Raw genomic sequence first — 25438 nt, 5'->3', positions numbered from 1 at the left:
GTATTGTATGCAAATGGGTCCCAAGATAAGGCTCAAATGTACATCTTTGATAATTAACACTTAAATTTAACTGCAGCCAACATTTTAACAATATTCAAAGTACACGATGGCCGTGTTGATAGAATATTATATTGACGCACGGCTGCTGGTACAGTAGTCTCGTTCCACATGACTGGTTCCATGTGGTTTGTCGTCTGCTCTGCTGCTTTTGGTTATTGACGGGTAATTATTAAACCTCATTAAACTGTTCTTTTTAAATCTATCAATACAAATTACTTACCATTCATGTAGTTTATAAGTTGAACTAGATATTTGGCTTGCTCGTGATTCGGTAGTAAAAGTGATTTAATTTGTTTTCAATATAAATTTACATTTTTTATGCTAGGCCTAGGCCCTCTACCATTAATGGTTGGACTGGTGGAAGGAATTGTCGATTTCTTCCGCCGACGATGTTGAGGGAGTTGGTACCGGTGTCTAGGCCTAGGAATTTAAAACAGTTTGATAAAGTACTAGCTTTCTGTTTTCAAGTATCTATTATTTAGATATCGTTCTCAATATTTAAATTAAAGGATGGGCATAGATATAGGCTATTTTATTATGAAATTATTAATTTTAATAATTATATTAATTTTAATTAAAAGTTAAAACTTTCAAAAATCACATCCATTATTAGGCCTAGTAGTAAGTAGGCTAATACTACTGTACATCCTACATGTATGATATACTGCATGTTGTTTTCTATACCCAACTTTAGGTTATCCGAAATGTCCAATATTAAGAAACAACCAATGAAAGGATATCCTGGTGATCGAGTGTTATTAAGACGGATTGAAGAGGTAAATTATGTTTAAAAGCAAATCTTCTAAACCAAGATGTATAAAAATATTTATTGTTTTTCCTGCTTTAAAATACTACTATGTTTGTACTTTACAGTACTTGTCTGACAACAGAGGGCGTATGTACGTAGATCCCACAAATATAGCAGACTCTTTACAACAGAAATACAGGTAAAACATTCTTAGTACGTTCTCTAATAATGACACTGCCAATTTTTACGATATCCATACATATTCATGCCTATATCATATGACATTACGTTTTTTAATTGTAATTACCCACTTTTTTGTGTTTTTTTTTCTTCAGGGAATATCAAAGACGGAAACGAAATGTTTTTAGGAAATCTGTGAGTAAAAGTGAGTGAACAGTATTACCAATTAACTAAGGTGTTGCATGGTTTGCCGCTGTGTATTGTTGAAAAATAATTATGTGTTGTTTCTATTATAGTTTATGATTGGATCTGCCAGCAGAATGGAGCACCAATGTCCAAAACCAACAAATACAATGCAGGGTATGTTATGTTTCTCTGAATAAATAATATTTAAGATTTAATTTGTCTGTGGTTACTTTACGATTTAGTTTTTTCTTATCCAGATCCAGCCAGTTGAGTAATTAATAGTTTTTTTTTATATATTTTATTACAGTGATGATTCCATATCAAGTGATAGTTTTTCTGATGATATTCAAGATTATATAGATGTCAAAGTAAGTGTTATTCTGTATTTTTTCAATTTGTAATAGTTCTAATAATAATAATCTTCAAATCTTCCCAGTAAATTTGAGAAAATCCTATTTTAGTGTGATTTTCTGTTTTGTATTGTTTGTTGTATATATGGAATTTTTATTCTGAAATAAAGTGGTCAATCAATCAATTGTGAAATAATAGAATATTTACAAGTTTATAGTACAAATGTGTATGTATTTCAGGACCAAAATCTTGCAAATAATACGTTAAGTAATCTCTACATGAAAGTGGACACACCAAACAAATCTCAAGAAAGGCAGATTGCCAGAGAAAACATTGAGTCGTGTGAAGTAAGTATACTTTATGGGCTAATCCAACTGACAGGTACAGCACTATGTACACCGAACATTGAATATGAAGCCTGTAGCTTTGTAGGGTTCAATCCTGACCTAGTGCCAGAGTTGTAACTCACGACTATTTCAACTCCCTAAGCCTCAAATGAGACTTAGTTTATTAGCACGATTAGTTATAAAATGGTTTATCCATCCTGTAATTGTCAAGTTACTCGCTGTTCGATGCATATGAAATAAACAATTTTAAAAACTAAAGAAAGTGTTAGTAAGTAGGCCTAGCTCAAGATAATTTTTGGTCAATCCCTTTAGTAGTTGCCCAGTAAAATTTCATTTTATTTTCATTTAAAACAATTTTTTTTTCATCTTTGGTTTCCTAGACCATAGTGCTTGCTTACATTTGCACATGCCCCTTTTTTGGGTGGAAAACAATCCCCCCTGTAAAAATCCTACCTATGGGCATGGATATACCATAGTGTAGAAATATGTCCTGTATAATAACATGATATTTTCATACTGACTTCACCTGAAATTTATGCAAATTTTGTAACACAAATACATTGTTGTTAGGAAACCAAATCACTACCAACAGAAGTTCTGGTTATGACACCAAAAAAACGCAAAAGAGTGTCATCAAGTAGATCAAAAAGCCATCCGACATCTGAGGTTGATGAAAAAATTAATAAAAGTCTGTTAGAAGGATCGAAGAAGACAAAGAAAAAAACTGGTAGGTTACAACATATCAGATGTTTATAAACCAGATGTGTTCGATTAATCAAATCTACCTATGATAAACAAGGAACATATTTTTAGAATTTGTAATGCATTTCATAGAGGATATGTTGTACCTAAAGTTCTGTCTACACTATCAAACTAGCTTGACAAAAAAAAAGTGTGATGTCCTCAAATATGGTAGTGATATGATTGATGTGGGCATGTGTCCATATGGACACATCACATTTTTGTAATATAAAGTTAGGTAGTGTAAATAGAGCTATTAGAATTTAATTTCCAATGTCATGTTCAAATCAGGGTTAGATAAATGTTGGTGTAAAATATATTCTTTTAATCTATTAACATGTTTAGGTTTTGAACCACAAAAATCTACTACAACATTCAAAGACATAGGTGCTAATGAAAATAACTTGCATGTAAGTATGGTGAATTTATCTATGATATCATTTATCATTTTAAATTATCAGTTATCAAAATATCAAGGTTTAAATTTGAACTATTCTATTGTTTTACAGGAAATATGTAAACTTCTTGTTCACATGAAACATCCAGAGGTGTATCAACAACTTGGAGTGTCCCCACCCAGGGGTGTTTTGTTACATGGACCACCAGGTTGTGGTAAAACCTTATTAGGAAATGCTATTGCTGGAGTAAGTTATTTGATTGGCCAATACTAATCAGATGATTGTATATTAAATTTAACGATGAATTGTACTTACTTGTGACATTGCTTGACCCTTGATTGACCCTGTTTGATCCTGTTTGACATTGGTTTACCATGTTTGACATTGCTTGACCCTGTTTGACATTATGTTATTCGTCAGGAACAATCCCAGATAGTGTAGTGAACACTTTCCCCAGAATACTGTGCCTTCACTCAACTAAGTATAGATTGAGTCCCAAGTTATTTATTTATTTTTTTATTTGTAGGAGCTTGACTTACCACTTTTGAAGCTTGCTGCTCCTGAAATTGTGTCTGGTGTATCTGGTGAATCTGAAAACAACATCCGTGACCTCTTTGACCAAGCTCAGGTATGTGGTTCTGTCTATTGACTGCCGTTGGACATCCAGGATGACTTTTCAGACTATTTTCTATGTAATTGCGTAGCTCCCTTAACACACAGTACAAGATTCACTAATGCTGGACTATCAAACTTTATGTAACAAAAAAATGTGATGTGCCCATATATGGACATGATGATGTCATATCACTACCATATTTGGGCACATCTCACTATTTTGATAGTGTAGACAGAGCTTTATGATACTATATCATTGACACAGTTTCCGACATCCGTTGATATTTTGAATAGTTTGATGGAGTACTAATTCAATAGTTAATTATTTTTGTATTTGCAGGCATGTGCACCATGTATTGTATTCATTGATGAGATAGATGCAATAACACCAAAGAGGGAGACTGCTCAAAAAGAGATGGAGAGGAGAATTGTCGCACAACTTTTAAGTTGCATGGATGGTATGTTTGGTTAATATACTCGTTGCTAAATTTGTAAATGTTGTGATGTCATTTTTTTAAGTAGAATATTCACAACCCTTTTCTTTATCACCTTTATTAATCAAAAAGTGTACATACTAAAGCATAAAGAAAGCACATATAGTTAGGCCTAAACAAACCACTAAAAATTCAGATGATACATTCATTAAATATTGCATGCCTAAATTTCTGTTCACTTCTGTACCTAGATCTATGTAACAGTGCCTCTTATGTTATGGTGATTGGAGCTACAAATCGAGCAGATTCAATCGATCCAGCATTGCGAAGAGCTGGCAGGTTCGATCGCGAAATCTCTCTTGGTATACCTGATGAACCGGCTCGTAAGAGGTCAGTCTTGCACTACATACGATTTAGTTAAAGCTCTAAAGTACCGTATGAAGTACTGTGTATATATACACTACCTATTTTTTATGTCTGTAAAAAGCTCTGTCTACACTAACAAACTAGTTTGACAAAAAATGTATGATGAGCCCAAATATGATAGTGATATGAAATCATCATTTTGTTGTCACCTAATGTGTGATAGTGTAGACAGGGCTTTACCTAATGGATAACAGCTAAGTGTTTTAATGCATACATCACACCTTATCCTAACCAAAAAAAATGTGCATTACTGTACTGCAATTAAATTTCTCCAAGAATATCTTCAAAGATGTACTGTACTAATTTGTTTAGGATAACTTTTTTGATAAAATCTACTATAATACTAATAATAATTGTCAAACATTTTGTTTTTGAAAATTGTTTAGAATTCTTGAAGTCATGTGTAGAAAGCTGAATCTATCAGAAGATTTTAAATTTGATCAGCTGGCCTCATTAACACCAGGCTTTGTCGGGGCAGATTTAATGTCATTGTGTCGTGAGGCAGCCATGTGTGCTGTAAACAGGTACTTAGAATAATGCATTCAACGTCACAGTTTGATATCGATCAGTTATTACAAGTAGTGGCATGGCACTGTGGTTGACATGCTTGCTTACCGATCCTAGAGTACTGGGTGCAAATCCTGTCAATTTCTGATGCCCCAACACAGGTTTAGAAAGCTTGAGTTTCCCTGTCTGTAATTAGTAAGTCCTGGTGAATCTATATACCGTATATCCTTGGGTATAATCCCACTTTGGGTCTAATCCCACCCCCTACTTTATGTCTGTTTCACAAACATGTCCCCAGGTATAGTCCCAGTATTCACTTTTGGTCTGTAGGCCTCTTTCAAGCCAGTTCAGATGCTTATCAATCATTTTTTTCCTGGACCAGGGTTCACCCTGGTATACGGTAGTCCCACTCCCCAAAGTCAGCCCAATTTTGTGTTCTAGGCGGGTGGGATTATACTAGGGAATATACAGTAATAAAGAGAAACCTTATTTATACAGTTGAGTAAGATAATGTACAATAAGAATAATTCTTACATCATACAGCTTATGAAATTCTAATTACTTATTTGCAGGGTATTTAGTGATTTACAATCTTCATATACTGTGGAAAAATGCAGTGTAAAGGTCGACGACACAGAAACAAACGACTGTTCCAAAGAACCACTAGATAAGGTCAAAGTTCAAGATATTTGTGTTGATTCTAGTGAGCTACCATCATATTTAACAAGTAAGGCACTTTACTGTACATAAAAAGTATAGTTTACGCAATAAAGAATGCAATGATACTTTAATAAGAATCCATTATTTTAAATATTGTGCCTAAAAGTTGCTTAAATTAAAATCTGTGTGGTTCGTTATGCCTCGTTATATTCATGATTAGGATATAAAACATTTTAAAAATGGCTAGTAGTGTAGTAGTACAGAAGTCATTCCCTCTCTTGTTTATTGGCAGTTCTCAGCTGGCTTCGAGATCAACCACCTCTAACACATGATCAACTCAAGTCTTTGTGTATTACAGTTGATGATTTCCTGGTATGTATGCCTTCAAATTAATTATTTTTTTTCAGTGATAGAATTTCTGCAATTTGATGTACTTGTAATCAAGTTTTATTTCTAACACAAGTCCACACTATCAAACTTAATGTTACAAAAAAATGTGATGTGCCCATAAATGGACATGATGATGTCATACCACTACCATATTTGTGAATATCACTACCATATTTGGGTACATCACACTTTTTTGTCAAACTAGTGTGTAAACAGAGCTTTATAAATTTGACAGAAAGCACTCCCTCTTGTGCAACCTTCAGCGAAACGGGAAGGCTTTGCCACGGTTCCTGATGTAACATGGAATGACATTGGTGCCCTGGAAGATGTACGAGAAGAACTCCAAATGGCCATTCTGGTATGTCATTAAATTTCTAGTATTTGGGACTTTTTGATTGCACCTTGCATTCCTTAGTATGATACTCATACTATAATGTTCAATTAAAAAAGGACTAAAGGCTCTGAAGCCATGCAGCAGATATATTAACTGTGGTATCTGCTTAAAGTGTATTTCTAGCCTTATTTTGACCACCATCCACATTTATAAATATTTAAAGATTTATTAAGAAAATGTGTGTATTATTTGTGGAAAACTAATAAACACAAACAAACAGATTGAATGATACTTTAAACTCTTTTAGAAAATAAAATGTTTTTATTTTCCTTTATTTCCATAGCACACAATAGCTACCACTCCAGTCTGGGAACCACCATTTTATTCATATCTATGTAGAGCAGCTAATGAAACTTTAAAACAAACATTTTTTTTCTAGGCTCCAGTTAGAAATCCTGCTGCAGTCAAGGCACTGGGTTTGACAAATCCTCCTGGAATTTTACTAGCTGGTCCACCAGGATGTGGGAAAACATTGCTTGCCAAGGTAACTCATCATAGCATTGATTCTGTATTTCTTGTGATTGTTTATCTTATGTTTAGTCATTTATATTTGACTAAATATTCCAATCTTTTTACTTATTTTTAGAAATATTATTTTTACTTATTTATCTGAATTTTATTTTTAAAAGGCAATTGCCAATGAATCTGGAATAAATTTCATATCCGTAAAAGGCCCAGAATTGCTTAATATGGTAAGTTAAGATTTATTTTTAATCAAACTACAATTTCAATTTTATTGTCAGGCTTATTTATTCCCAGAGTGGGATTATAATTGCCATCAGATATATTTAAAGGTATTACTTATTGTGTCAAGTAACTTTTGGTTGCATTTTTTTTCTTAGTATGTTGGTGAAAGTGAGAGGGCAGTACGCCAGTGTTTCCAGCGAGCTCGTAACTCCTCGCCTTGCGTTATCTTTTTCGATGAGATTGATGCTCTGTGTCCACGCAGATCAAATGTGGCGGAGGTAAATATAAAATGTATTATAAACCAAAGAGAGGGCTTTTGGAATAGAAGCCTAGACTTCTATATCTTTAAAGACAAAGATGGAATAGAAGCCCAGACTTCTACATCTTTAAAGACAAAGATGGAATAGAAGTCTAGACTTCTATATCTTTAAAGACAAAGATGGAATAGAAGCCTAGACTTCTATATCTTTAAAGACAAAGATGGAATAGAAGCCTAGACTTCTATATCTTTAAAGACAAAGATTGAATAGAAGCCTAGACTTCTATATCTTTAAAGACAAAGATGGAATAGAAGCCTAGACTTCTATATCTTTAAAGACAAAGATGGAATAGAAGCCTAGACTTCTATATCTTTAAAGACAAAGATGGAATAGAAGCCTAGACTTCTATATCTTTAAAGACAAAGATTGAATAGAAGCCTAGACTTCTATATCTTTAAAGACAAAGATTGAATAGAAGCCTAGACTTCTATATCTTTAAAGACAAAGATTGAATAGAAGCCTAGACTTCTATATCTTTAAAGATATCTTTAATTATTAATTAATTAAAGCATTTTTCAGGGCACTATTGAAAAAAATAGTGCTCTTCAGGAATTGATGAGTCCTCTGCCAATTACAGTATCTTTCAGCACAGACCCTTCAAATGTATTTTTTCTTCTATGAGAAAAAGTTGAAGAAGAAATTGATTACTATTATTACCTATTTTTACAGTCTGGATCAACAGCAAGAGTTGTCAATCAACTTCTCACAGAGATGGATGGGTTGGAAAGCAGGCGACAAGTATTTATCATGGGCGCCACAAACAGACCTGGTAATTAGCGTAATTAAATTATTAAATTTGTTTATTTAGTTTACTTTTTTATGATTTTTAGTTGTTTACACTATCTTGTTTCATTTTTTAGACATCATTGATCCAGCAGTCTTGCGCCCTGGTAGACTGGACAAAATTGTGTATGTTGGCATTCCAACTGAAATGGACCGCATTAAGATTTTGAACACCATAACCAAGGTAAAATATTATGTTGTGTATGTTGATTTTTTTGTATTTGTGTTTTCGATTTTTCGGTTGATGATCGTTGATTCATTCATTATCATTTGTCTGTTACATAATAACAAGCTTTTGTTTGGGGATGGTAGATGCAAGAAAAAAACGATAATTTATAGAAACAATTATTGCGGCTGTAATTGGTTGAGTTAATATTCTACCATTTGGAAATGATACCTTGCTAATATAAAATAATATGATTGATTGTAATAGTGGATTTAATTTATCTTTTTGAGATGATATTTAAAAAAAAATATTATATATATTATTTGACTGGTATAAAAAATCGTCCAAAAACACAAGATGTTACAGAAAACATCTGTAGGCCAAAGCATTGCAAAGAAATACACAAAAAAAGATTTTCATTGGTTATATTACAGAATGGAACAAAGCCAGTGTTAGCTAGTGATGTCTCAATTGAAAATATTGCCAAAGATGAAAGGTGTGATGGCTTCAGGTATGCTTTAAGAATTAATTAATTAATTAACTATCTAGTGGAACAAATTTATGTAATTTTTTATTGTAGAGATAATATACATTTCTTTAAAGTCGATGGCTTGTTACACCATTATTTGGTATTATTCTACAAGGCCATGTTTATATTATTAATTTATTCAACTTCTCACTAAAATACACATACAAAGAAATAGACAAAACACATGTTAATAGGTTTAATTAATTATACGTATGAATAAATCAATAAAATATAAAGATTAAATTTTCAGAATTAAATTTGTTTCTACTTTTTATCGAGTACAGGTAGTTACATTTGTTAACATTTGTATTGCAGTGGAGCTGACTTAGCTGCCATAGTAAGAGAAGCTGCCATGTCCACACTAAAGACAATTCTTATGAATCCATCCAATACCACTGATGAACATAATCCAATGAATGAAGATAACTTAATTGTAACTCTGAAAGATTTTGAAACGGCATTTAGTAAAGTCAGGCGTTCCATTTCTAAAAAGGTATGTGTTATTTCATCTCGTAATACATGGTTACGAGATTATTGCGAGATAAGAGCCTAGCGCATGCATAAATCGATGAGCATAATTTCATGATTTTTACACAAAATTTTTATTTATATTTAATGTTCTATACTGTATTTGGACTGCTTTTCTATCAATCCCATGATACTTCATTAAAATCCTGTCTAATTACCAAAAAAAAAATCTCCTTGTGTATGTATGTCCTGTGTATTGCAACAGAACAAATTTGCTATTTGCAATCCTTGGTAAACGCGTCTATATAAAAAGAGTTTTTATTTGTCGTGTTTTCTTCAAATAGGACCAAGAATTTTACAACAGAATGAAGAAGACGTGAGAAAGTAAGCAATTGAATGTTTGACGGTCGCTTAATTGTAAGTACAGTATATTATTTAAACATCTGGTAATTTAGTACTAAAAAAATGTGTTTAAATACTTGAATTTTCAGAAGTTATAAACTCTAGTACATACGTAACCCCAGCCACACCTTACACACCAGCCGTGCTACGCCTGTTAGCAGGGCGTGTGTGGGTTTATTTTAGGTTAGGCTGTTTTAAAAGAGCGTTTGTAACTGCATCACTACCTGTAACGAATTAACTAGATCACAATATCGGTAATCGTCATAAAAAAAGGCTTACCATACACAAGTGGTGTAAATGCCAAGTTCACCGGCTCTCAAGAAAGAATATTCTTGTTAATAGGTTCAGTAACTTTGATTTTCGATCGAAATTTGTCAGTTTTTTGTATAACATTTCAAGGAGATTGATTGCAATCTGTATTTTGTTGGTAATAATGGGTACCGCGATGATAGTGAATTTATTAACTTTATAATTTAAACTATATAATTAGCATATCAAATATCAACCATTTTTGTAAAAGTGTTTTTTATATATAGTACTAATTGTACATTAATTGCTTTACATGTGTCCAGACCTCCCAACTTGGAAAAACGAAATATCGGAAAGATTTTTGAAAGCATATACTATATAGCATTGTATACAGGCCGCTATAATATTGATTGAAAATTACCTCAAACTAATTCGGATGCTATTAAAAAATAGAAAAATATTGGCATCTCTAATAGTAAATATAGGTATTTCATGGCGTACCTAAGGCGGAAAATGTTGAGAATATTGTATTTTAGCAAGATAGCGGGAAGTGACACAAAGTATTGGTCTACATATCGTACCGCACCCTAGCCACACCCTACAGACCCCTATCACACCCTGCATTACCTGGGCCGCTTGGTGAAAATGGCTGATCACGATAATTGTATGTTGATCTTTAGTACAAAATGCATTTGGTATCCCAGTGTTAATATTAAGTTTCTTGAAAGGAATGGAGATAGTGTTTGCAACGAATATCAACTGGTTGCCTCGTACTTGGCTCACCAATTTATTGAAAATCAACATTATAACGTCATGACGGAATCCTCAACTGGTCTGGAAAATGAGTCTAATTCTCATTATTTAACTACTGACAGTGTTTTGGTTGACGAGAATCAGTATTTACTTGCTTATTGTGCGTTTGAGTGTGATGTCAAAGATACATGTGGCAATGAATGCCATGGAAGATCTAATGGTACAGACTTAACATACACAACTGGTGTAAGTGGATTAGCCGCCAACTTCACTGGCTCTCAGAGTGTTGTTGATGATGAGTTCAGTAACTTTGATTTTGTAAATAAAAGAATTTACGGTTGGTTTGTGGTATAAACGATTTGCATGGGATTAACACTATCAGTACATTTTGAGTAATGGGTACCGTGATGATGGTGAATTTGGAATAAAAATGGGTCGTAAAAAGTTATGATCAATTTTCACCCATCCTAATTTTAGTAAATTTCTGTATACGCCAATGGTTCAATAAGGAATGTGGCGACATGTGGTTTTAACGTACAACGGCAGTTACACAGCATTTTATGTAAATGGAGAGATGCAATCCGGTCAGTCTGAATGTTGCTCTGGTTCTATACCGATCAATCCTAACCCAGTCGTTATTGGAACAGTAAAAAACAAGATCGATCGTTTCTATTATCGATTGATTGAAAGTCACATTTGACAGTGTTTTTGTGACGCCGCAAAGCGTGGAAGCCTACTACAATATGATTCAAACTATAGTGATAGAGCAAGCACCATTGTTTATCGCTCGTAGACTCTTTATTTTATTCAAAACCTACCAATTGTGGAAAAAAACTGATATTGATTTACAAGTTGTTTTAAAAATCGTACAAAATATTTGTCTTATTTCATTTTGTTTAATCAGAAAGATTAAAAATGTTATTACTGTTTTATCTACATTTAATTTTTTTTTTAAATTGTAAACATAAAGTGTATTGAGACATAGATTTCTGGAGATGTTTATTAAACTTGGTGTGTATTATTGGTCCTCTATTACGATTGAAGTCATGGCAGACAAATCGTTAAGTTCGGAACGTTCTTTGACGAATCGCTTAGCGCTCCTGATATTTGCTCCAGATTTCGTTGGCTACACGTAGCAATTAAAATGGAAACCAAGCCGAAATCGAAAGATATTAAATACGCCTTTTAGCCAATTAACTCCACTGATTTAATTTGGCACAATAGCAGTAGCATCACACTAATTATATAGTTTACCATCCATTGTGTTTTCATATTTGTCATGTAAATGTGTATCAGTTTAATTTTTGAGGGAACAGAACGAGATGAAATGAAAGAATTCAATATTAAAGATTGAATATACAGTCAAAATAAATCTGTTTATACGTAGTATACTATAGTATTTGTAATTCTTTCACAAAATGTTTACAATAAAAACAAATGCTGTAAGAAGTTTAACTAACACAATTAAGTATTTCGATCGATTTTAGAATCTGGTTCATGTTGAGAAGGTAACATTATGTTATGATTTTCTTTCAGCTCTGTTGATTTGCCAGTTAGTCTTTTATTTAAGTTTTCTTCCCACTAGAACGCAAGAGCGTAAACGCAACGTAAGTGAGTTTACCAATGACTAGTGACAGTTCGAATAAGCAATCTCTTGTGATTGGTCAAATCAGTTGCGTTGCCCTTACGTGCTTGTGTTGCTTTAGAATTCATTAAAATATAGATAGCCTTCCGACTTTTATTTAATTGATAAATTCTAGGTAATCCTGCCGAATTTTTTTATGTTGTTTTTTGTTTTAATCAATTTGTGCAGTGATTGTCAACAGGCCTATAGTCAGTTAAAACAGTGTATTTTAAATTTACTTCACAAAAAAAAACACATATTATGCTGTATTATTCTTTTCATTAGATTATGTATTGCAGTGTGTTAATGTTGATCGTGGTTCTGGAAATACCTCTCGTAAATGGTATACAACATGAAATAAAATGTGGAAACAACCAGAAACTGGTGAAATTGGCTGATCGGGAGAAATGTATTTTGAAAGTAGTTTCAAAATGCATCAGTTTTAGATTTAAGTCACTAAAGGGGAAAGTAAATGCTCCTTATTTGGCTCAAGAATTCAATAAAAATCAACTTGTGACGTCAGATGAAAATGGTCAGAATACAATGGTAACAGAATCGTCAACTAATGGTCTGGAAGGTGGTTCCAGTGGTCAAACTGGTACCCAGGACAATGTCTTGGTTGGAGAGAACCAGTATTTACTTGCTTATTACGCATTTGAGTGTGACGTAAATGATACATCTGGCAATGAACGCCATGGAAGATCAAATGGTACAGACTTGACATACACAACTGGTATTTCTGGTTTAGCCGCCAACTTCACCGGCTCTCAGAGCATTGCTGTTGACATGTTCAGTAACTTTGATTTTGGATCGGAATTTACGGTTAGTTTGTGGTATAAACATTTGGAAGGAGGTGATGACCGACAGTTTATTTTGAATAATGGTTTCCGGGACAATGGTGAATTTGAAATTAAACTGGGTCGTTTCATTTTTTTTGCATCACTTTTCACCCAAAATGAATCCAATTTTAAGTATGACCCTGGGGTTCAATTTGGAGTATGGCGACATGTGGTTTTAACCTATAACGGCAGTTACACAGCTTTGTATATTAATGCAGAAATGCGATCTGGTCAGTCTGACTGTTGCTCTGGTCCTATACCGATCAATCCTAACCCAGTCGTTATTTGAACTGCACATGGCAACAACGAACGTTATTTCTATGGCTTGATTGATGAAATCAAATTTTATAATTGTTTTGTGTCGTCACAAAACGTAGAAACCTACTATTACAACATCACGGGACATTAAAGCACCGTTGTTTACAAGAAGCACACGAATGCTGATGTATGAATAATTTGAACTTTAAATACTCAAAAAGTTGGTTTCCTTCAAACGACATCTTCATTGTATATTTAAACATTACCTTAAGAAACTTAATTTTGTAACATTTGTCAAATCCACATTAATTTATTTTCAAAAATATAATAAAATATATAAAATTATTCAGTAAAATGTTTAAAATGCAATATAAAGGAGCAATTCGTACATTTAAAATTTCTAAAATACTGGTTTACACATTGATACTGTGGTACGTTTATTGTATATAAATAAAGTCATAAATTGCATATTAATTCAAAACTAACTAATATTGACTTTTAATATGGCACAATATTAGTTGATCATCTTTTTATATTCTGTCATTGTCATGTAAATGTATATCGGTTTTACCTTTTTTTTTTTTTAGAGAGAATGAATAGTTATAAAAAATAAATAAAATGAGATTGATCAATATAAAATGAGAGTATACAAAAAGTAATCTATTTTCCGTGGCTACAGTATTGTAAGTTAATACATTCAGAAAATTCTTCTGTAGGAATATGCGCTTGTTATTGTATTGTAACTATGAAGTTAAGTATCTGATGCTGCTGCTATTTTTGTCGATTTATTACAATCTGGTTCATGTTGAAGGTAACATAATTTCGTAATTTTCTGTTATCGTTATTTATTTTCCATTTGTGTCCTTTGATTGGCTGTCATTTGTTCACTACGTTTATTAGGCGAAAGCGTGGAAAACCTCTAAACTCTAAGGCAATCATCAATGATGATTTCCGGAGATCAAAGGGTTTATCTGTAGCTGCGACACGATCAGTTCCACAGCCCTAACATACACCGTGCGCCGCGGAGATTATGTACATAGTACAGTACTGTTGGTATTTGTCGTAGCTAGACATAAGATTTTTTTTTTTTAACCATATTCAATGAGGGTGATCCATCCAGCAATTGCTGATCATTAGGGACCCTCAGAGGTTCACAAGACAAACATATACACAAGATGCTCTACATAAACAAAGCCTTATTACAAGTCTTTGGGAGTAAAGTTGTAATTTTGTCCTGAGAAAAAATCCTGACATGTGATGGGACTTGAACCCAGGACCCTTGGAGTGGTAACCAAACATCATAACCACCAAGCCACAACTCCACTCCAAAGAACTGTAGTTCCTATCCTGGCGGCGAGCCCAATGTCCTGTTGCTAGATTGCTTTGCTTTTACTAACTCGTAATTCTAAGTTTGTTTTGTTCAGTTATTTTTGATACAAATTAACCGCTAGTTTTCACATAAAGTATTCTTTTGTTTATCAGATTATGTATTACAGCGTGTTAACGTTGATCGTGGTTCTTGGAATTTTTGACGTAAATGGTAAACGTCAAACAAAATGTGGAAACAACCAAAAACTGGTGAATTTGGATGGTCTGGAGAAATGTATGTTGGAGGTGGTTTCACTTTCAAAATGCATTACATATTCCCATGTTAAATTTAAAAGGAATGATGATGTTTGCAATAAATATCAACTGATTGGCTTTGGTTTGGCTAACCGATTCAATGAGAATCAAAATGAAGGAGTTGATAATACAAATAGAATAGAAACGGAATCCTCAACTAGTGTTCTGGAAAATGAGTCTAGTACTCAAAGCGAGATGGATGATAATATGACATCAGATGAAGATGGTCGTAATACATTGGTGGTAACAGAATCCTCAACTAATGGTCTGGAAAATGAGTCTAGTACTCAATCCGAGATGGATGATTATATGACATCAGATGAAGATGGTCGTAATACATTGGTGGTAACGGGATCATCAACTAATGGTCTGGAAAATGAGTCTAGTACTCAATCCGAGATGGATGATAATATGACATCAGATGAAGATGGTCGTAATACAATGGTGGTAACGGGATCATCAACTAATGAACTGGAAAATGAGTCTAGTACTCAATCCGAGATGAATGATACTGTCATGACGTCAGGTGAAGTTGGCAGTACAATGGAAACGGAATCCGCAACTAATGGTCAGGAAAATGAGTCTATTAGTCAATGTTTAACTACTGACAGTGTCTTGGTTGGAGAGAACCAGTATTTACTTGCTTATTACGCATTCGAGAGTGACGTAAATGATACATCTGACAATGAACGCCATGGAAGATCTTATGGTACAGACTTAACATACACAACTGGTATAAGTGGTTTAGCCGCCAACTTCACCGGCTCTCAGAGCATTGTTGTTGATGAGTTCAGTAACTTTGATTTTGGATTAGAATTTACGGTTAGTTTGTGGTTTAAACGTTTGGAAGGAGGCGATGACAAACAGTATATTTTGAATAATGGTTACCGTGTGGATGGTGAATTTGAACTTAAACTTTCAAAAAGTAATATTTTATGTGTATCAATTTTTACTCGATTGGAAAGTAACTTTAAATATGTGCCTGTGGTTCAATTTGGAGCGTGGCGACATGTGGTTTTAACCTATAACGGCAGTTACCTAGCGTTTTATGTCAATGCAGAAACGCAATCTGGTCAGTCTGACTGTTGCTCCGGTTCTATACCAATAAATCCTAACCCAGTCGTTATTGGAACAGCATATGGCAGGAATGACCGTTATTTCTATGGCTTGATTGATGAAGTCCAATTTTACAATAGTTCTGTGTCGTCGCAACAAGTGGAAGCCTATTATTATAATGTGACTGAAATTTAATGTTGATTTCAGAGTTAACCTGTTAAAATATACTAAACTATAGGCCTATTCTACTGAATTCACATATAAATAATTCGTTTTTGGCCTTTGTACCAACATTGTAAATTTATTTCTTTAGGTATAGGCAATTTAAAGATATTTTGACCCCTGAACAAATAATTGTAATGTAATTTTAATGGTGTGTATTATTGGTCCTCTATTACAATTGGAGTCATGGCAGACAAATCGTTAAGTTCGGAACGTTCTTTGACGAATCGATTAGCGCTCCTGATATTTGCTCCAGATTTCGTTGGCTACACGTAGCAATTAAAATGGAAACCAAGCCGAAATCGAAAGATATTAAATACGCCTTTTAACCAATTAACTCCACTGATTTAATTTGGCACAATAGCAGTAGCATCACACTAATTATATAGTTTACCATCCATTGTGTTTTCATATTTGTCATGTAAATGTGTATCAGTTTAATTTTTGAGGGAACAGAACGAGATGAAATGAAAGAATTCAGTATTAAAGATTGAGTATACAGTCAAAATAAATCACATCTGTTTATACGTAGTATACTACAGTATTTGTAATTCTTTCACAAAATGTTTACAATAAAAACAAATGCTGTAAGAAGTTTAACTGACTAAATGCAATGCGTGAAATACTTTTACAACACAATTAAGTATTTCGATCGATTTTAGAAGCTGGTTCATGTTGAGAAGGTAACATTATTTTATGATTTTCTTTCAGCTCTGTTGATTTGCCAGTTAGTCTTTTATTTAAGTTTTCTTCCCACTAGAACGCAAGAGCGTAAACGCAACGTAAGTGAGTTTACCAATGACTAGTAACAATTCGAATAATCAATCTCTTGTGATTGGTCAAATCAGTTGCGTTGCCCTTACGTGCTTGTGTTGCTTTAGAATTCATTAAAATATAGATAGCCTTCCGACTTTATTTAATTGATAAATTCTAGGTAATCCTGCCGAATTTTTTTATGTTGTTTTTTGTTTTAATCAATTTGTGCAGTGATTGTCAATAGGCCTATAGTCAGTTAAAACATTGTATTTAAAGTTTACTTTACAGAAAAATTCCACGTATTATGCTGTATTATTCTTTTCATTAGATTATGTATTGCAGTGTGTTAATGTTGATCGTGGTTCTGGAAATACCTCTCGTAAATGGTATACAACATGAAATAAAATGTGGAAACAGCCAGAAACTGGTGAAATTGGCTGATCGGGAGAAATGTATTTTGAAAGTAGTTTCAAAATGCATTTGGTATCACAGTTTTAGATTTAAGTCACTAAAAGGGAAAGTAAATGCTCCTTATTTGGCTCAAGAATTCAATAAAAATCAGCTTCCTGATGTTGTGACGTCAGATGAAAATGGTCAGAATACAATGGTAACAGAATCGTCAACTAATGGTCTGGAAGGTGGTTCCAGTGGTCCAACTGGTACCCAGGACAGTGTCTTGGTTGGAGAGAACCAGTATTTACTTGCTTATTACGCATTTGAGGGTGGCGTAAATGATACATCTGGCAATGAACGCCATGGAAGATCAAATGGTACAGACTTGACATACACAACTGGTATAAGTGGTTTAGCCGCCAACTTCACCGGCTCTCAGAGCATTGCTGTTGACATGTTCAGTAACTTTGATTTTGGATCGGAATTTACGGTTAGTTTGTGGTATAAACGTTTTGAAGGAGGTGATGACCGACAGTTTATTTTGAATAATGGTTTCCGGGACAATGGTGAATTTGAAATTAAACTGGGTCGTTTCATTTTTTTTGCATCACTTTTCACCCAAAATGAATCCAATTTTAAGTATGACCCTGGGGTTCAATTTGGAGTATGGCGACATGTGGTTTTAACCTATAACGGCAGTTACACAGCTTTGTATATTAATGCAGAAATGCGATCTGGTCAGTCTGACTGTTGCTCTGGTCCTATACCGATCAATCCTAACCCAGTCGTTATTGGAACTGCACATGGCAACAACGAACGTTATTTCTATGGCTTGATTGATGAAATCAAATTTTATAATTGTTTTGTGTCGTCACAAAACGTAGAAACCTACTATTACAACATCACGGGACATTAAAGCACCTTTGTTTACAAGAAGCACACGAATGCTGATGTATGAATAATTTGAACTTTAAATACTCAAAAAGTTGGTTTCCTTCAAACGACACCTCCATTGTATATTTAAACATTAACTTAAGAAACTTAATTTTGTAACATTTGTCAAATCCACATTAATTTATTTTCAAAAATATAATAAAATATATAAAATTATTCAGTAAAATGTTTAAAATGCAATATAAAGGAGCAATTCGTACATTTAAAATTTCACAGTAAAACTAATATCTAAAATACTGGTTTACACATTGATACTGTGGTACGTTTATTGTATATAAATAAAGTCATAAATTGCATATTAATTCAAAACTAACTAATATTGACTTTTAATATGGCACAATATTAGTTGATCATCTTTTTATATTCTGTCATTGTCATGTAAATGTATATCGGTTTTACCTTCTTTTTTTTAGAGAGAATGAATAGTTATAAAAAATAAATAAAATGAGATTGATCAATATAAAATGAGAGTATACAAAAAGTAATCTATTTTCCGTGGCTACAGTATTGTAAGTTAATACATTCAGAAAATTATTTTGTAGGAATATGCGCTTGTTATTGTATTGTAACTATGAAGTTAAGTATCTGATGCTGCTGCTATTTTTGTCGATTTATTACAATCTGGTTCATGTTGAAGGTAACATAATTTCGTAATTTTCTGTTATCGTTATTTATTTTCCATTTGTGTCCTTTGATTGGCTGTCATTTGTTCACTACGTTTATTAGGCGAAAACGTGGAAAACCTCTAAACTCTAAGGCAATCATCAATGACGGAGATCAAAGGGTTTATCTGTAGCTGTGACACGATCAGTTCCACAGCCCTAACATACACCGTGCGCCGCGGAGATTATGTACATAGTACAGTACTGTTGGTATTTGTCGTAGCTAGACATAAGATTTTTTTTTTTAACCATATTCAATGAGGGTGATCCATCCAGCAATTGCTGATCATTAGGGACCCTCAGAGGTTCACAAGACAAACATATACACAAGATGCTCTACATAAACAAAGTCTTATTACAAGTCTTTGGGAGTGGAGTTGTAATTTTGTCCTTAGAAAAAATCCTGACATGTGATGGGACTTGAACCCAGGACCCTTGGAGTGGTAACATAACCATCAAGCCACAACTCCACTCCAAAGAACTGTAGTTCCTATCCTGGCGGCGAGCCCAATGTCCTGTTGCTAGATTGCTTTGCTTTAACTAACTCGTAATTCTAAGTTTGTTTTGTTCAGTTATTTTTGATACAAATTAACCGCTAGTTTTCACATACAGTATTCTTTTGTTTATCAGATTATGTATTACAGCGTGTTAACGTTGATCGTGGTTCTTGGAATTTTTGACGTAAATGGTAAACGTCAAACAAAATGTGGAAACAACCAAAAACTGGTGAAATTGGATGGTCTGGAGAAATGTATGTTGGAGGTGGTTTCACTTTCAAAATGCATTACATATTCCCATGTTAAATTTAAAAGGGATGATGATGTTTGCAATAAATATCAACTGATTGGCTTTGGTTTGGCTAACCGATTCAATGAGAATCAAAATGAAGGAGTTGATAATACAAATAGAATAGAAACGGAATCCTCAACTAGTGGTCTGGAAAATGAGTCTAGTACTCAAAGCGAGATGGATGATAATATGACATCAGATGAAGATGGTCGTAATACATTGGTGGTAACAGAATCCTCAACTAATGGTCTGGAAAATGAGTCTAGTACTCAATCCGAGATGGATGATTATATGACATCAGATGAAGATGGTCGTAATACATTGGTGGTAACGGGATCATCAACTAATGGTCTGGAAAATGAGTCTAGTACTCAATCCGAGATGGATGATAATATGACATCAGATGAAGATGGTCGTAATACAATGGTGGTAACGGGATCATCAACTAATGAACTGGAAAATGAGTCTAGTACTCAATCCGAGATGAATGATACTGTCATGACGTCAGGTGAAGTTGGCAGTACAATGGAAACGGAATCCGCAACTAATGGTCAGGAAAATGAGTCTATTAGTCAATGTTTAACTACTGACAGTGTCTTGGTTGGAGAGAACCAGTATTTACTTGCTTATTACGCATTCGAGAGTGACGTAAATGATACATCTGACAATGAACGCCATGGAAGATCTTATGGTACAGACTTAACATACACAACTGGTATAAGTGGTTTAGCCGCCAACTTCACCGGCTCTCAGAGCATTGTTGTTGATGAGTTCAGTAACTTTGATTTTGGATTAGAATTTACGGTTAGTTTGTGGTTTAAACGTTTGGAAGGAGGCGATGACAAACAGTATATTTTGAATAATGGTTACCGTGTGGATGGTGAATTTGAACTTAAACTTTCAAAAAGTAATATTTTATGTGTATCAATTTTTACCCGATTTGAAAGTAACTTTAAATATGTGCCTGTGGTTCAATTTGGAGCGTGGCGACATGTGGTTTTAACCTATAACGGCAGTTACCTAGCGTTTTATGTCAATGCAGAAACGCAATCTGGTCAGTCTGACTGTTGCTCCGGTTCTATACCGATAAATCCTAACCCAGTCGTTATTGGAACAGCATATGGCAGGAATGACCGTTATTTCTATGGCTTGATTGATGAAGTCCAATTTTACAATAGTTCTGTGTCGTCGCAACAAGTGGAAGCCTATTATTATAATGTGACTGAAATTTAATGTTGATTTCAGAGTTAACCTGTTAAAATATACTAAACTATAGGCCTATTCTACTGAATTCACATATAAATAATTCGTTTTTGGCCTTTGTACCAACATTGTAAATTTATTTCTTTAGGTATAGGCAATTTAAAGATATTTTGACCCCTGAACAAATAATTGTAATGTAATTTTAATGTCACATTTAGATATGGGATCGAAAAATAAAATTATTATTATTATTTACCTGAAAATAACTGTAATTTAAAGTAAAAAGTATTCTGTCAGACAATGGGTTTTTGGTTAAATGTAACAGTTTATTTTGTCTTTTTGTAAGTAAAATCATTATATTTGTTGGTTTTCTTTTTTTTCACAGAATTAATTAACTTGATAAAAATGCCAAATGGCCTAATCAAAATCTGCTTTTATTAATCTTCATTTTTCATGTTTTTGGCGGAACAATACATCTTTAAGTAAATAAATAGTAAATCTCATTTATTGGAAATCAATTTGCTATGTTTATTGTTTTTGTGTTATTGTGGAGAATAATTATTAAACAAATTCTACAAAATAGTTCGTGAAGATATTTATTTATTTATATTTTTATCAAACGTTTAATCTAACTCTTGTTTTATACTTGCTTGATTTTTGAAAATAAATATGTAAATATCAAAATGTTAAATAATAGAAATTTATCATGTTACCCCATTCCCTGGAAAAACTCCAGAAATCACATATACTTCTAACCACATTTTGTCCACCACACCCTTGTCGATTAGCAGTGGTTTTACTTTAAAGAAGGTTTGGGCTGATGGATTGTTGATGTATCCAAAACACACTGAGATTTAACACGAATAAGACCGCGTCTCATTGTCTGTAACCAATTAAAGCTCGATTTACTTTTCATTTTTACACAATAGTGGTTAATAATCTTTTTATTTATTTGTAAACGTATATCAGTATACTCATTGAGAAAACAAAATGAGTTATTACCTACGAAAGTGATCAATATTTAAGATAGAGTAGCCAGTAGTGGTCATTTTATGCGTCGGTTGTTATCAAACTACACGTTTGTAAGTTAGTTCCATAATTCTTTCAACAAAGTAAAACAGACACGTACTTATAGTTTAGCTATTGAAACGGTAGTTAAGGTTTAATTTAAAGTAGGCCTCGACAAGTTATCGTATTTTCATAAATTTGGTAATTTATCTGTTTATCTGAACTTCATAAATCGCCAATATTTCTTTGTTTCAGTAGAATATGTATTGCAGTTTGTTGACGCTGATCGTAGCTCTTGGAATATTTGCCGTAAATGGTAAATGTACAAGCGACCAAAAACTAGTGAAATTGGCTGATCGAGAGAAATGTATGTTTGAGGTAGTTTCACTTTCAACATGCATTATATGTTCCAGTGTTAAATTTAAGTTTCTTAAAAAGAGTGTGGATGATGTTTGCAACGAATATCAACTGGTTGCTCCTCACCAATTTAATGACAATCAACGAAATAGTATCATGACGTCAGATGAAGAATTTCAAAGTATGGACTCCTCAACTAATGGACTGGAAAATGAGTCTAGTCCTCAATTCGAGATGGATGATGATGTAGTGACATCAGGTGAAGATCATATAATGGAATCTGAAGTGTCAACTAATTGTCTGGAAACTGAGTCCAGTACGCAAACTGGCAACAGTCTCTTGGTTGGAGAGAACCAGTATTTACTTGCTTATTACGCGTTTGAGTGTGACGTCAATGATACATCTGGCAATGAACGCCATGGAAGATCTAATGGTACAGACTTAACATACACAACTGGTGTAAGTGGATTAGCCGCCAACTTCACCGGCTCTCAGAGAGTTGTTGTTGAGGAGTTTAGTAATTTTGATTTTGGATCAGAATTTACAGTTAGTTTGTGGTATAAAGGTTTGGAAGGAGGTGATAACAATCAGTTTATTTCGAATAATGGGTTCCGGGACGATGGTGAATTTGAATTAAAACTAGGTCCTAATAATTTAAAGGTATCACTTTTTACTTCAATCGCATCTAATTCTAAATTCACGTATTATCTTGTGACTCAATTTGGAGTGTGGCGACATTTGGTTTTAACGTACAATGGAAGTTGCCTATCATTTTATGTCAATGCAGAAACGCAATCTGGTCAGTCTGATTGTTGCTCTGGTCCTATACCTATCAATCCCAACCCAGTCGTTATTGGAACAGCACATAGGAATGACCGTTATTTCTATGGCTTGATTAATGAAGTCCAGTTTTACAATATCTCAGTTGCTTCACAGGATGTGGAAACCTACTATTACAACGTCACTGAAATTATTAAATAAAATGATCCAACATAACATGTAAACTAATATAGCTAGCTGAGAATTTGGAGACATTTTTAAGAATTTTAGTTTAGCATGTAAAATACAGTAGGCCTATCACCGACAGCATAACATTAGTTTTAGCACTGTCATTGTGAATTAATTTCATTTGGTAGAATATTTAAGAAAAGAAGCTGGTTTACATGGATATATTTCTGAACTATGAGTAGTGATGCCTAAAAGAAAAAAGAAATCGCATTTATTGAAATTAACTGCGTTTGTGTTAAGATGAAAATGTAGATACTGTATTTTATTCGGATAAATGCCCAGGCATTTATTGTTCAGAAGGGTTTTTAGGGAAGCGTTTGTTTTGTTTGTGTATAATATGGTAACTTGTATTATCAAGTAAATACCCACTAAATATGAAATACAACACAATTAATATCAAGAAATGATCAAATACGCTAAAAATTGTATCAAAATGTTTGGTAAATTGTAGATCATTGTAAATCAATTTCTTTGTGATTATCAATTTCTTTCTAATGATACACCAAACGAAATAATAAATCACATTTATTGGAAATCAATTATTATGCTTACTAGATGAAAACTTCGAAATAGTTGTTAAAGATATTTTTAAAGTTCTGTATTTTATCATACGTTTAAAATCGTACTCTTGTTTTATACTTTCTTGATTGATGAAAATAAATACTGTATGTAAATATCAAAATGTTAAATAATGGAAATTTATCATATTACCCCATTCCCAAGAAAAACTCCGGCAATCACATATACTTCTAACCACATTTTGTCCACCACACCCTTGTCGATTAGCAGTGGTTTTACTTTAAAGAAGGTTGGGGCATATGGATGGTTGATGTATCCAAAACTTGACACTCATTGGGGTTTAATTAAACACGAATAAGATCGCGTCTCATTGTCATTGCCTGTAACCAATTAAAGCTCGATTTTGTTTTTCATTTTTACACAATAGAGATTAATAATCTTTTTGTGTGTTTGTCATTTTGTCATGTAAAAGTATATCAGTATACTCATTGAGAAAAAAAACGAGTTATTACCTACGAAAGTGATCAATATTTAAGATAGAGTAGCCAGTAGTGGTCATTTTATGCGTCCGTTGTTATCAAACTACACGTTTGTAAGTTAGTTCCATAATTATTTCAACAAAGTAAAATAGACATGTACTTGTTAGTTTAGATATTGAAACGTTAGTTAAGGTTTGATTTAAAGTAGGCCTCGACAAGTTATCGTATTTTCATGAATGTTATCTGTTTATCTGAACTTCATAAATCGCTAATATTTATAAAGCATTTGTTAGATTTTCTAGTTTGTCTTTGGTTTAAACGCACACTTCATTACTTTTGTTTATATTTCGATATTTCAATGTGGATAGCCTCTCAATTATTCATTATTTTAAAACTCGTATATTTCAATTTGTAAATATTCGTTGAGTTATTTTTTTATATACATTTGGTCAATGTTAGTTTTGTTCATTTTTATTTACAAAAATTCATATTTCACTGTTTGTTTCATTAGATTATGTATTGCAGTTTATTAATGCTGATCGTAGCTCTTGCAATATTTGCCACAAATGGTAAATGTACAAGCGACCAAAAACTAGTGAAATTGGCTGATCGAGAAAAATGTATGTTGGAGGTGGTTTCACTTTCAAAATGCATTAGGTGTTCCAGTGTTAAATTTAAGTTTTTTGAAAAGAGTGTGGATGATGTTTGCAACGAATATCAACTAGTTGCTCCTTACCAATTTAATGAGAATCAACAAAATAGTGTAATGACGTCAGATGAAGAATTTCAAAGTATGGAATCCGCAACTAATTGTCTGGAAACTGAGTCTAGTACGCAAACTGGCACCCATCATGACCGTAATGTCTTGGTTGGAGAGAACCAGTATTTACTTGC

At 33.3% G+C, this 25438-nt stretch overlaps 4 protein-coding genes across 6 annotated transcripts in view; 3 read left to right on the top strand and 1 right to left on the bottom strand.

The window, feature by feature from the left end:
• Positions 1–191: 191 nt before the first annotated feature.
• Positions 192–24144, top strand: LOC144852661 (nuclear valosin-containing protein-like). Of its 3 annotated transcripts, none has more exons than XM_078710592.1 (26): positions 192–222; positions 755–836; positions 934–1007; positions 1144–1193; positions 1285–1348; positions 1482–1542; positions 1765–1872; positions 2443–2599; positions 2959–3023; positions 3123–3257; positions 3538–3639; positions 3967–4084; positions 4312–4450; positions 4873–5010; positions 5566–5720; positions 5946–6025; positions 6279–6401; positions 6817–6921; positions 7067–7129; positions 7280–7402; positions 8114–8213; positions 8305–8411; positions 8828–8904; positions 9238–9415; positions 9735–9807; positions 22440–24144. In XM_078710592.1, the coding sequence occupies exons 2-25, from the start codon at positions 765–767 to the stop codon at positions 9768–9770; spliced, it is 2430 nt and encodes an 809-aa protein (XP_078566718.1). In that variant the 5' UTR covers positions 192–222; positions 755–764; the 3' UTR covers positions 9771–9807; positions 22440–24144. The 3 variants fall into 3 exon arrangements, with proteins under 3 accessions (XP_078566718.1, XP_078566716.1, XP_078566717.1); XM_078710590.1 differs by lacking the exon at positions 22440–24144 and adding an exon at positions 12704–12835; XM_078710591.1 differs by lacking the exon at positions 22440–24144 and adding an exon at positions 10770–11305.
• LOC144852668 (radial spoke head protein 6 homolog A-like) overlaps positions 6759–25438 on the bottom strand; it is a 115322-nt gene continuing 96642 nt past the window's right edge. The window contains exon 14 of the mRNA XM_078710607.1: positions 6759–6772. The gene's annotated coding sequence lies outside the window, so the exon portion shown is untranslated. The remainder of the gene's footprint in view (positions 6773–25438) is intronic.
• LOC144852673 (uncharacterized) lies at positions 14250–16948 on the top strand. The gene is made up of 2 exons (XM_078710615.1): positions 14250–14326; positions 14998–16948. Exons 1-2 carry the CDS (start codon positions 14318–14320, stop codon positions 16387–16389), a joined length of 1401 nt encoding a protein of 466 aa, XP_078566741.1. The 5' UTR covers positions 14250–14317; the 3' UTR covers positions 16390–16948.
• LOC144852672 (uncharacterized) lies at positions 19090–21490 on the top strand. The gene is made up of 2 exons (XM_078710614.1): positions 19090–19156; positions 19812–21490. Exons 1-2 carry the CDS (start codon positions 19148–19150, stop codon positions 21201–21203), a joined length of 1401 nt encoding a protein of 466 aa, XP_078566740.1. The 5' UTR covers positions 19090–19147; the 3' UTR covers positions 21204–21490.

This window comes from Antedon bifida, chromosome 9, assembly GCF_963402885.1.
Source record: "Antedon bifida chromosome 9, ecAntBifi1.1, whole genome shotgun sequence".
Classification (NCBI taxonomy): Eukaryota; Metazoa; Echinodermata; class Crinoidea; order Comatulida; family Antedonidae; genus Antedon; species Antedon bifida.
This window is presented reverse-complemented; position numbering and strand designations above follow the sequence as displayed.

Bases quoted from the DNA above. Each gene is read 5' to 3' on its own strand.
- LOC144852661 (XM_078710592.1), top strand. From the start codon at position 765: ATGTCCAATATTAAGAAACAACCAATGAAAGGATATCCTGGTGATCGA. The intron at 7,403-8,113 runs GTAAATATAAAA...CTATTTTTACAG, and splicing joins GCAGATCAAATGTGGCGGAG to TCTGGATCAACAGCAAGAGT. The intron at 8,905-9,237 runs GTATGCTTTAAG...TTTGTATTGCAG, and splicing joins GAAAGGTGTGATGGCTTCAG to TGGAGCTGACTTAGCTGCCA.